Below are 13,269 nucleotides of genomic sequence, written 5' to 3' on the forward strand. Positions count from 1 at the left end.
TGAGGCGGAATAGCGGTGGAACAGCGCCGCCTTTAACAGGTGGTTTTAAAAGGGGCTTAGGATAAAAAGTAGGACAGAAACACCACCATTGTAGTTACAACTAGGACATCCTGTACCTCTGCGGTGAGACGCTCTGTGCACATTATTAATCAGATCAGTCTTAACTATAGACTCATCATTGTGCTCCTAATGGAAGAGTTGACATCTGTATTATTATTCCTCAATCTGTGCGTGTGTGTGTGGTGTGTGATGTGTGATGTGTGATGTGTGTGTGTGTGTGTGTGTGTGTGTGTGTGTGTGTGTGTGTGTGTGTGTGTGTGTGTGTGTGTGTGTGTGTGTGTGTGTGTGTGTGTGTGTGTGTGTGTGTGTGTGTGTGTGTGTCTCAGCTTTACCAGCAGGGCCGGCTCTGCCAGCTGGGAGGAGAGTTCTGTGAGCTGGAGGTGTTTGCTAAAGTACTTCGGGCTTCAGACAAAAGGTAAGAACATAATGGGACTAACCTGTGCCTGAAAACTTGCACCTTCCACATGGACCCATCAGTTGTTTAAAAAAAATGGTTTTGGAGACTGGTCCCTTACACTGTTAGTTATCAGAGCAGTTTATGCTTTATGTGCTGAAAACTGTATTCATTAAATATTGGCTACGGTTGGACATCGTTAACCTCATGTATTTATTTAGCAAAAACACAGTTACGGAACATATCTAATGAAGAAAGTCTGATAGTAATATATTTTAAACCTCATAGGGCTGCAACAATTAGTCAATTAATCGATTAGTCCATCAACAGATAAGTAAGTAATTTTAATAATTGTTTAGTAATTTCTGAATACGTTCTGGTGCAGCTTCTCCAATCACAGGATTTGATGCGTCTCCTTGTCTTATATGATATAAGATGGATATCTTAACTTCTGAACTGTGTTGGTTGGACAAAACAAGACATTTGGACTGTGAGAAATTAATCATTAAACAATTAATTAACAATTAATCATGAAGAAAATCATCAGATTACTTGATACTATTGAATGTAATTGTTGGTTGCATCCCTAGTATAATAATGATATACTTTTGGAAGAATACATTCATAGACTGCTCCTCACCTGTGAGCTGTGCATGCCCCTTCCTCCTGTTCAGTGTACATCAGTTTAACAAAGCTATTTTAAAGTTGGGGTAGGCAGTATATTTTTGGTGTCAATGGGCAAAAATTCTATAATAACCTTTTTATCATCTTGTAATTAAAGTGGTCTGAGAGACAACGAGACCTCTGCACCTCCTCTTGGCTCTGTTTTCAGGCTTTAGAAAATCTAACCTGTGACGTGAGACTTGGCCAATCGCAGGTCATTTCAGAGATAGCGTGCTCCAATTGGCTGTTCTCCAAAGGTGCACGTCCCTTCAGATGGTGAAAGCCTGATTCAACGACGGAATATCATGCAGGAAAAGTTGCTACTCCAGCAACAAAAAAGAAGTCTGACTTCTGAAAAAGAGAGCCTGACGATACCGGCTAAGCGTTTCAAAAATGGTCCCTCAGCTTTCGGAGAGTACTTCCCCCTGACCAGGGACTTTAGCGGGGGGTAAAATAATGTCCTGGGAATGGACCCTGGTCCCAGCGGTGGAAACGCAATAAGTTCCTCAAAAGGTTCATAAACAGAGAGGGCAGAGCTGCAGGACGAGGGCTCTATTTCCAAATTCTGATGGGTTTATATTTGCCTTTTCCAGGAAACTGCCTTCTCGGAGTACCACTTGAAATACAATGTACTGAAAGGTTATTTTGGATTTTTTGCCCAATGACGGCAAAAATGTACTGCCTACCCCAGCTTTAAGTTTCATATCACACTCTGCTGCCACTCAAACTTCACTTAAGGAAAAGGGCTTGTGACAAATGTTACCCTGGTATAAGAGCTTGGTAAAATGAAAATGCGCTGTGCACAGTAAAGCACCCTTTTAGGTTAAGGTACATTATTGATGTCCTTTCTACATTGTTATCTGTGTGGTGTGTTGTTGCTTTAAACCTCCAGTGATGGGCTTCATAAGAGAACAATAGCAGTTGTCATCAGCATTGTTATGCACTGATTAGCAAGGTGTTTGTGATGTCTGTTAAGACTACTGATGTCTTTTTTATTAAAAAAGGCATGAATGTGACAAACAATATATGAATCATTCCTCTAAAGTTGTGCCTCCTACTGACATGGACCATTCCTCTGTCCTACCCACTTCAGACACCTTCTGCACCACTGCTTTCAAGCGCTAATGGACCACGGTGTGAAAGTGGCCTCAGTTCTGGCAAACTCCTTCAGCCGCCGCTGCTCCTACATCGCAGAGTCTGACGCCCATGTCAAAGAGAAGGCCATCCAGTTCGGCTTTGTGCTGGGTAAGGTTTCACACAGTCTGTTCCTGTATCTCTCATGTGAGTGAATAAGTGGAGGCCATTCATTCCTCACACTGCTGTTATCATAAGTTTAGCTCACAGGAAAAATACATCAGCCCAGAGGTGGGCCGAATCATTGTCAGCAGCCCATAGTCCTTTTAATTATTACAAATCTATGTAATTATACTGCATTTAATACTACTATGGATGTTCTATTAAGTCTGTTGCGCAATTGTTTTGGAACTGTGTTCAAAAGATGAGACCTAGAATTTTGATAATATATTTAATAAAGACGACCACAGGTGACGCTGAATCTATGATCTCTCTCTGATATGTAGACGGCTGTATTAATCAGATGTCTTTATTCTAGGTGGCTTCCTGTCTGATGCTGGCTGGTACGGAGATGCAGAAAAAGTGTTTCTGTCGTGCCTGCAGCTGTGCACGCTCCAGAGTGAAATCCTCCACTGTTACAGGGCTGTGGAATGCTGTGTCAGGTCAGTCTGAGTGTCAGTGGACGCTGTTGAAGGTTTTACTTACCAAGAATTCTTTGACCCAAGATCCTTTGTGTAGAATGCAGGGTTTTCCCTACCATTATAAGTCTTATAAGTCTTTAAGGTTGTTTTTAACTGGTGGGATACAGTAATTCACTTTCCGTGCGCAGTCTGCCGGAAATAAAAAGTTCTATTCGTTGGCGTATTCCAGGCAAACCTAAAGCCCATGGTGTTTGACACACTCGTAATATGTCTATATGGGCTTTTCGAAAATGTTCAGACATCGTGGACAAAGCCAACTTACGCAATTTGAGAACCAACTGGAGATGCAAAATAGGAGGAACAAAGGAGATCTGCAGCGGTCATTTCCAGTTACGTCCTTTTCAGGGATCTGTGTCTACAATGCGAGCAACAGTCCATGTGTCTCTTGCACATTATTGGTCCAACAGCGTCTGCTTCAGAGGTGAACAGTCTTTGAAATAAAACCACAGTAAACATCTGAACAAAGCTTTTTTGACCACAAATAGAATTTTTTGCTCAGATTCATGTTCAGCAATACAGTTCACTCCCAACTGAAAACAACAGGGAATTAATCACATTACATTTACCAAATGACCTACATTATAGGGCAGACTATTCCTCCCAAAACACATGTAGGCCTGTACCTTATTGTCATTCCTATTCGGAGTCAATAAACACATACGTTTTTTATTTATTTTAGTCTGAGAGATATGTGTCCTTACATTGCCAATAAGAGTGTAAAGAGGTCGAATCATGTGGCCTAGTGGTTCGGCTTAAAAACAGAACACCAGAAGGTTGTGAGTTCAATACCAGAGCTGCCACCATTGTACCCCTGAGCAAGGCACTTAACCCTGAGCTGCTCCAGGGAGACTGTCCCTGTAGTTAGTTCACTGTGAGCCTCTGATAAATGACCTGTAATGTCACCTCAGAAAAACCCCAAATAAAACTGTCAAATACATTTTTGGTCATATCGCGCACCCCTAGGAAGCATCAGAATGCATTAGCCTTTACACTACAAAAGATAAGTGGTCGACTGCGTCCCAGACCACCTCGGCAAGTGATTTGAGTGATCGGATCACAATGCGCTTGGTGGTCGTTTACTCTTGTATTTAGAGCTGTCCCCTTGTGATCCAATAACATTAAAACACTTAGTGTAAACAGGGTCTCTGTGTCTTTACCCTTTGTGTTCCTCCAGTCCAGTAAATCTAAGCAACATTTCAAATTCTACATGCAGGGGCTCTAATTAAGAATTGTGTCACAGTGTGACAATCACAGTGCCCGTACAACTTTCTATTTTACAGAAAATGAAGTGATGACAGTTCTGATAATCAACTAGTTTTACAGAATAACAGAAAGGCTCTTTAAAAATGTTTGATCTGTATTTATGTCTACATCCAAGGTGAATAGACACAGCTGAGATTGTAATGAAGTTTCCCTCTGTTGTCTGCACAGGCTGCTCCATGTCCGAAATGGCAACTGTAAGTACCACCTGGGGGAGGAGACCTTCAAGCTTGCTCAATCCTACATGGACAAACTAGCCAAACATGGCCACCAGGCCAACAAGGCAGCGCTGTACGGCGAGCTTTGTGCCTTGCTCTTCGCCAAAAGCCACTATGATGAGGTACATGTCTGACCAGCAGTGACTGAAAGAAATCTTATATATTATAGATAATAAAGGCAAGTGCTTTTAGTTTGAATTATTTTTGAATGATTAGGTGTGAGTCTGGTTTACAGCATTGCAGAGATGTTGAGAAATGCTCCAGACAGACGAGGATTAAGTAAGTAACTCGTATCTTTTTCCTGCTTTTTCCAGGCATACCGGTGGTGTATAGAGGCCATGAAGGAAATTACTCCAGGGCTGCCTGTCAAAGTAGTGGTTGATGTCCTCCGGCAAGCCTCCAAGGTTAACTATGTTTGTTTATATTACAAGATATTATTGAGTGTTGAGTGAGTTTGTGGAATATATCTGGAGAGCAGCTCTCTTGATGGTGGGACATTTGACTTGTCTTTCCTCTGCAGGCCTGTGTGGTGAAGAGAGAGTTCAGAAAAGCTGAGCAGCTGATCAAACATGCAGTGTTTCTAGCAAGGTAACCTGCTGTGTCTTCTAAAGTCTAAACATTTTCTTTTTTCCTTTTGTTATCGTGAAATTCTGATTCACTGTTTTGTGTCTTACAGAGAACATTTTGGACACAAGCATCCCAAATACTCTGACACGCTGCTAGATTACGGATTTTACTTATTAAATGTAGACAACATATGCCAATCGGTTGCTATTTACCAGGTAAGTAGAGTGATTAGCAACAGAAGTTTGTACATGTTTTCATTGTCATTAGAAAACATTGTTGCGTATTATCAATATCTATATAAAGTCCTTTCTTTCTTTACAACAGACGGCGCTGGACATCCGACAGTCTGTATTCGGGGGGAAGAACATCCACGTTGCCACAGCCCATGAAGACCTTGCCTACTCCTCATACGTGCACCAGTATAGCTCTGGGAAATTTGACAATGCTCTGTGAGTACAACGAATCTTACAAACTCGGGACTGTTTCTAGAGCAGCCAGCTCATTGCATCAGACCTAAGCTCCCTTATAACTGTAGCACAAGACTATGACTCATACTGTGCCGGTCTGTTCTGTTACTCGCTGTACTGGGATTTATGTTGTGTTGCTCCATGCTTTAAACACGTGCCTTAATTTCATATATTGAAAAGCATTGATCATTGTAGACACAGTGATCGATGTATAAGAGTGTTTCCTTGTGATTAACTGATGCCGTGACACTCCTTCTGGAAACAAAGACCCTGATTCAAAATGGGGTAATGCTTTGACCTCTCTAACCCCGGTGTGAGGTTCAAAACAACTCTCTCTTTTGGGGAAACATTTGACTTTCTTGGAAGTGTTTATCCTGATTTAGAATACAGTTTCCAGCCAAGTCTGTGTTGCCTGACATGTTTGGGTCCGCTGCTGTGTTTGTCCCTCAGATTCCATGCAGAACGTGCCATAGACATCATAACTCACATTCTCCCAGAGGACCATCTGCTGCTGGCCTCTTCCAAAAGAGTCAAAGGTAAAGCAAGTTTCACAGAGCTGCTGGGCTTCTGCCCACTGTGTGGAGGGTACAGTCCTCCATGATGCTTGTGCTTTTTTTTATATCATTTCTGATATTTTTAGAGGTGTAATGTGTAGTTCCGAGTCGCCGGCCCCAAAGAAATAGGGGGCAGTATTTCACCTCTACTACTGGGTCCATACAATCTGAATTTAGTCTTCAGTTATTAAAAAAAAGCCTACTATAGTATGGTAACCTGTTTTTATTTTAGTTGTAGTAGTTTGGCATATTATTTTATTCTAAGTTTTAAATTATTCTTTTTTTTTTATTTTTATTTTTATTCCTTTTTATTGTGTTTTGTATTGTACAGCTTTACTTCTCTCTCTTCTAGTGTCGATATATTTACTGTGTGTTCTTTACTCCTGTGTCTGCCTGTCTGTCTGCCTGCTTGTCTGTCTGCCTGCCTGCCTGTCTATCTGCCTGTCTGTCTGCCTGTCTATCTGCCTGTCTGCATGTCTGCCTGTCTGTCTGCCTGTCTGTCTGCATGTCTGTCTGCCTGCCTGTCTGCCTGTCTGTCTGTTCATTAGAGCAGACTGCTGAAACTCTGAGAGTCTAAATATCACTGACTATCACCTCTAGAGTATTACAGGACAGGTCAGTTAGCATGCTAACTTCAGTAGAAATCTCTAACGCAACACATAGATGTCTTGACCCGGTTACCTCTTGATCATGTTTGTTCATTTTGTGAATGTTTTAAGTTTTAATTCTGGCATATCTTACACATTAAAGCTTTAACTGTAAAGATTCAAGCCTCTTAACAGTTTCCCCAAGGTGCCCACATCAAAATAAATACTTGTATCACTGTTTCTAAAAGGAGTGGGTTACTACAGACAAATGTCTGGTTTAGAAGAAGAATATTAATATTAATAATAAATAAGCCTTGAAGTGGCCATGAGTCAGGCATTGGATTTGTTTTAATGCTGATGTGTATCAGTTAGTTTAATAAATAAATAAATAATCACAAATAGTCAAGTGTGTGTGTGTGTGTGTGTGTGTGTGTGTGTGTGTGTGTGTGTTGTGTACTGTACTGTGTACGGAGAAAGTGTTTATTTGAGACAAGGAGAGAGAGAGGTGGATGCGCCGACAGCAAACAGCTGCTGTGAGAGAGGAAGCCGCCGCACGGCCAGACTCGTGTGCTTTAGGAACCGATAAGCAAAATGTATTTTCGGATCTTAATGTGTCAGCGTTATTCTCGAGTCCCCCAGTACCTGCGGTACATCACGTTTCCAGAATTTTGCCATTGACTTGGTGCTGAAGTATCGGTTCTCGTGACATCCCTAGATGCCTCTTTAAGGGATGGCACTCTAATATGTGCCTTATCATCCTTTTATTTTTTCTCAGCTCTGATTCTGGAGGAAATCGCCATTGACTGCCACAATAAGGAGACAGAAGAGCGCCTTCTTCAAGAGGCTCATGACCTTCACCTCTCATCACTGCAGCTGGCCAAGAAGGCCTTCGGAGAGTTCAACGTCCAGACAGCCAAACACTATGGCAACCTAGGACGACTTTACCAGTCCATGAGGAAGTTTAAGGTGTGTGTCTGTCTGTCTGTCTGTCTGTCTGTCTCTCTGTCTGTCTGCGTGTCTGTCTGCGTGTCTGTCTGTCTGTCTGTCTGTCTGTCTGTCTCTCTGTCTGCGTGCACGCAATAGTGAAGTGTTAAGGTAACATGAAACAAAAGAAGTGAAAGTAGCTCAGAGCTTCTTGCCAGTCTTGGAATATGATGGTAAATAATTGTAATCTGATATGTGATGTAAGAACCTGACCCCACCACCACAACATGCAGCTACTATGTTGATGCCACATTTTCAAAACTATTTATTTACTTGGAAAAAATGGAAACTGACTGCAGCGTGCGTAGATGAGCTGGTATATTGTGAGTTTGTATGTCGGAGGTACAGCAACACGCGGCTTTCTTCTCAAGAAAAGCTTTAAGTACAGTTAATTGTTTTTCTTTTAGCAAAAAAACTGTCAAGTTCGTTCAATACTTAGAACAGAAAGTTCCAGCCATCTTGGTTGTTTTCTCAAATGCCTCAAATGCTTATTTTTATGGTCTTCATTTAGAAAATGCCCCCCCATTAGATCAATGGTTGTGATTGGCCCATCTCGGGCCGCTGGAAATCTGACCAAAGTAAAGGGACTCGATTTATCTGCCAGAGCAAATAAATGTATCAAATGACCTCTTTGTGTTTCCCTGTTGAGCTACAGTTCAAGGATGGTAACTCCAAGAGTAAGAGTTACTGTGTACATTTGGAAGACTGAATATTAGCTTCAGATAAACCCTGCAATCCATTTTGTACTGTAAATTCTATGAATCCCCCGTCATTTACATTGAAAAAGATCTTTTGTGTGTGTGTGTGTGTGTGTGTGTGTGTGTGTGTGTGTGTGTGTGTGTGTGTGTGTGTGTGTGTGTGTGTGTGTGTGTGTGTGTGTGTGTGTGTGTGTGTGTGTGTGTGTGTGTGTGTGTGTGTGTGTGTGTGTGTGTGTGTGTGTGTAACCAGGAAGCAGAGGAGATGCACATCAAAGCCATCCAGATCAAGGAGCAGCTTCTGGGCCATGAGGACTATGAAGTGGCTCTGTCTGTGGGCCACCTGGCCTCCCTTTACAACTACGACATGAACCAGTATGATGACGCAGAGAGGCTCTACTTGCGCTCCATCGCTATCGGTCAGACACAGGGATGGGATGGATGGCTCACTCATGTTGGATGTTACTGTTTTGTCTTTGTCTGGCTTTTAACAAAGAAAAGAAACAGTTCTTACTTTACTTATTTTAAATGGAGTACTTTTGTCCATGCCAGGATCCTTTACTGTAGAAATGATTTAGTTTTTCCAGTGAGCTGCTGAATAAGCTGCCTAGTAACATGTTTTGATCCAATATTATGAACTGAACCTGCTTCCGAGCAGGTTAGCCATTCTCCTTAGAAGCTTTGAAGCCGGGTAAAAGTAAGCCTGCTTCTAGATACCACATAGCCTGGGTTAAGCTCATGGATAGCTGTGTCGCCCTCTAGTGTTGCTTTGTAAATGTGCAGCTCTAAAAATGAACCGAGTTCTGAGCCAAAGCTGTGAGACTGACGTGATATGAGACTGACTTTGCTCTTGTTGACACTTGATTGTTGATTGTTAGCTTCTAATCCTTCATTTCTGTCCAATACCTAATAGCCCATGGAGGGGCATTGAGTTAGCCATTAGCATCCTAGTTAGCATGTAAATAATATGGAATGTTATGGGACATCAAATCACTATAAAAACTAAATAAATGCTCCTATTTTGTTGAAATAATGAAATGTTTGACATTTTTGTTTAAAAATGTGCTTAAATGATTAATCAATTATCAGAATAGTAATAACAATTACAATCATGGTTTGGGTCGTCCACAAATTCGAAGTGTCCTTGAGCAAGATACTGTGACCCCAAATTGCTCCCGATGGCATAGTCAACGTCGTATGAGTGCGTGTGAATGTTAATCTCTCCTGAGCAGGGGCCCCTTGTATGGCCGCCTCTGCCACCACTGTATGAATGAGTGTTTGAACGGGTGAATGCTGACTTGTGTTGTTTACCATGTTTCCTGTGCCCTCACAGGTAAGAAGCTGTTTGGTGAGGGCTACAGTGGGCTGGAGTACGACTACCGAGGCCTGATCAAACTCTACAACTCAGTGGGAAACTACGAGAAGGTGTTTGAATACCACAACGTACTGTCCAACTGGAACAGGCTGAGGGACCGGCAGTTTGCCGTGGCAGATGCTCTGGAGGACGTCAACACTACGCCCCAGCAGACCCAGGAGGTGGTACAAGCATTCCTATTGGCTCAGAGCCTGGGCCCCACCCGTCCCTGTCTCGGTTGATTTTATGAGGGAAGAGAGGAAAAAAAGACACGTGGGGCTTTAGCCTGGCGAGGACACATACTGAGCCTAAATGTGATGCATCAGCTGCACACAGTTAATTAGTAATGCACAGTAAATTCAAGCATCACCGGCGAGACAGTTGGCTTTATAGTCACTGCAACTGCCAGTACACACAGACATACACTCACATTTAGTGGAATACAAAGTAGAGAAGACACCGTTATCAAACCTCATCAACATTCTCACAAACCACCAAGATGCAACTCCAGACTGGATGCAGCTTCACCACACAGAGCAGACTGTTGCATTTCTCCAAGAGAAAGAGGACACACGGCTGAGGGGGGGACGTAACAAAAAAAGAAAAGAGAACCTCAACCACCCTGTAAGGGTGATCAATGATCTCTCTTCTTGTGTCTCGCTCGCCTTTTTCTTTTCAGTTTGGAATCAAAGGACACTTTTTGCTTTTTGTATCTGAAGCGGTTTAGCCCTGAATGCCATGAGACTCATCACAGATGGAAACCATGTTCTCCAGGGCTATGTACACGACCGTGTCTGGACCCCACACTCATCTGTGAAAAACTTGTTTTAACCCACATTCATCAACATCATCACTTGGTGGATCAGAGATGGAAAATGTCAGATATTTTTGACACTTGTACAGTAAAATAATACAGCAGATTGTACACTTGGTTTTTTCTTTGCAAAGAAATGAAAGTGGACCCTCAGATCTCCTGTTTTGAACTGCTTGTTGGAGAGAGATTACAAACAGTGGAATGTGTTCAACCAGTTGGTATATTGTTACACACATAACAGGCTTCACAGTTCTTGTTTTCAATATATTTTATCTCTTTTTTCCAGATTAGTACTGACAATAATTAAAATGCCAACAATTTATATGCAAAAGTGTATGTTTATGTAGCCCTTTGTGTATGCTTTTCTTACCGAGTGAGCCATGAATCCTGAAGAAACAGCTCAACGCGTTAAAACAAGGGACTAGGATGAGTGAAAAGAGAAAGATGCTAGATGAACAGAGGTGTACGCGGCCCTGTAGTTGTTCAATTTGGTGTGTGTGTGTGTGTGTGTGTGTGTGTGTGTGTGTGTGTGTGTGTGTGTGTGTGTGTGTGTGTGTGTGTCAGTATACGCAGATAGAACTGAGTGCCCAAGTGCTCCACTGATGATTACCAGCCTTACACCAGCTTGCAGTTATCTGTCTGTAGACGGACCCATACTTCTAAGTGCTAAATAAACTATTATACCCTTAAGGGCACTACAATTGGGACCAATATTTGTGTAAGTGTGTGTGAGCATGTGTTGCCAGCCTGTTTACCTGTGCATCTGGCCTTTCCTCTCCACTCCGTCTGGTCTGGTATCCAATTAATGTAAAGTTCCAGATATTTTTTTACTGAACCATGTTTTTCCATCAGCTTCCACCATACTGACTGTTTATGTCCAAATTCCCATCAGGTGTTTCACCATAGAGCTGAGCTGGTGTTTCTCAATCGGAATGAACCAATTTGGAAAATAACCCTGAACGTCTTTTTTAAAATCTTAATGCCGTAATGCTCACTTCGTTATAACTCATGTCAGTGAAAATGAAGGGAGGATCAGATCACTCAAGTATTTCCCTTACGTACCGTGCACTTTGCTTTTGTCTGGAGCCAAACCAATGTAGACTTTTTAAGGCTTTTTAAGGTACAAACTTAAACATAATTCTGTGTAGTATATATGTGTTCTTCCTACCTTAGGAAACAATTTGCAATCCCAGGTGGGGCTCAGACCCTCACTGCCGCTGTGGTATCTGTCCTTGCGGATGGTTTTGGTTGAATCATTCCAAGTTCCACTGAAAACATTAATCCCTAGGAAAACTGGAGTAATGGACATTTTGAGGAAATGTTGCTGTTGCCTCTCTTATTTCACTTGTCATCACTACTAATGAAGTCCTATTCACTTTAATTGCATTGGAGTGGAGGCAGAAATGTCAGATTGTAACCTGGGTAAATCAAACCAAAACTATCTGCATGGCTAAATACCATCAGAGGTAAGTGAGGAGTAGATGTTCTCATCATCTGGGTGAGCTGACCCTTTAAAGGTGTAGAATGAATATTCAGCGTTGATCACTTGGTCATGAAGGAATTGAGACGAGCATAGCTCTGTAGAGAAATAACTGATGAGATTATGTCCCTGATGGAAAATGTGAAAATAGTGTCCTGCTTTAAAATGAATTTAGGCATTATGATCTGCAACATTACTGAAAATGTGATGCCTTCGATAAGTACCCCACTGTTGTTTATTTTGTAAGTGAATGAAGAAAACGAGCTTTGCCTTGCTGTTGCTTCAGTGCTGTCGGACATCTCCCTCTCTAGTAGTGATGTGAGTGGCTCTAGCTGAGGAGGTCCAGCCTTAGCCCCCTTAAAAGGACGCTCAGCTACACTCTCGGTGCTTCGGCTTCAACAATCGCACCCTCCCTCTAGGAGACAGAACATTTTCCAGGGCAGAGGTTGAAATGAATGTTACCTGCAGTCAGTATTTCCAAGCAGTTCTATACACAGATAACATTAGATTTGGACAATTAGCAGAAAACGGTATATTTGTGACAAATGTTCAATACATATCATGTTTTCCTACACAGTAAATAATTGCTAAAAATATAATGGATAGAAATCTACCCAGATACTCCTATACTGTTTGCTCTCATCACGGTTAATCCAACCTCTGGTTTCTTTTCTTCTTTCGTCCACCTACACTGACTGCTTTTCATCAAAGGACACATGTCAACTTGTTGAATTGCATTCTGGTCTATTAGGGCTACTGTCTTGGAGCTATTGGCAAGTGATTTCTGCATTTTCTCTGTATCAACCCTGGAAGTTTAAGGAAAAGGCTCTTTTTTCACTGATTTGGACACAAAGTATTTTCTGTCGAAATTCGAGCTGAACTCTCAATATTTTTGCAATGATGTCACATTTCCTGTTTGGCCAACAGGAAAAAGAATGTGCTTTTTTAAACAGTGTTTATCAAGAACCCTGAGAAACCATGTGTCTGATGGAATGTAAGAGACAAGGGTTGACTTGACATTACCTTCTGGTCATCATTATGATCTTCTGATATGTGAAAGGGAATACCATAGTTTCGGGGGGGGGTCAGAGGTCGTGTGCTTGCCGGGAAAGATGGACAAAGTTAAAGTTGTTCAATAAAGCTGTGATCTCTCCAACAGCCCTGCTTCTCTACGAGTTCTGATGATGTGATGTGATGAGGGGATGTTTCACTGTTGTCCTGTTACTGCTTCACTGTTAGCTGCAAAAACATTAAAACTTCTGTCATTGTTCACAAAAGCCACATGCATTTTTCAGTTGTGTTCACACCTTAAACTAGAATTTATTCACAACCCGGTGAAAGGAAACATGATGGGACTTAATAATAAATGTATTTGATATCACAGCCCTTTAGGATTG

General features: G+C 41.8%; 1 protein-coding gene across 1 annotated transcript in view; it reads left to right on the forward strand.

Moving 5' to 3' along the window:
* appbp2 (amyloid beta precursor protein (cytoplasmic tail) binding protein 2) overlaps nucleotides 1–12,141 on the forward strand; it is a 16,959-nt gene extending 4,818 nt beyond the window's left edge. The window contains exons 2-13 of the mRNA XM_029446059.1: nucleotides 387–475; nucleotides 2,211–2,362; nucleotides 2,730–2,853; nucleotides 4,324–4,492; nucleotides 4,685–4,774; nucleotides 4,891–4,958; nucleotides 5,047–5,152; nucleotides 5,262–5,386; nucleotides 5,855–5,940; nucleotides 7,321–7,511; nucleotides 8,478–8,643; nucleotides 9,558–12,141. Of these exons, the coding sequence (XP_029301919.1) occupies nucleotides 387–475; nucleotides 2,211–2,362; nucleotides 2,730–2,853; nucleotides 4,324–4,492; nucleotides 4,685–4,774; nucleotides 4,891–4,958; nucleotides 5,047–5,152; nucleotides 5,262–5,386; nucleotides 5,855–5,940; nucleotides 7,321–7,511; nucleotides 8,478–8,643; nucleotides 9,558–9,820 (1,629 nt within the window). The 3' untranslated portion in view covers nucleotides 9,821–12,141. The remainder of the gene's footprint in view (nucleotides 1–386; nucleotides 476–2,210; nucleotides 2,363–2,729; nucleotides 2,854–4,323; nucleotides 4,493–4,684; nucleotides 4,775–4,890; nucleotides 4,959–5,046; nucleotides 5,153–5,261; nucleotides 5,387–5,854; nucleotides 5,941–7,320; nucleotides 7,512–8,477; nucleotides 8,644–9,557) is intronic.
* The last annotated feature ends 1,128 nt before the right edge of the window (nucleotides 12,142–13,269 follow it).

This window comes from Cottoperca gobio, chromosome 13, assembly GCF_900634415.1.
Source record: "Cottoperca gobio chromosome 13, fCotGob3.1, whole genome shotgun sequence".
NCBI lineage: Eukaryota > Metazoa > Chordata > Actinopteri > Perciformes > Bovichtidae > Cottoperca > Cottoperca gobio.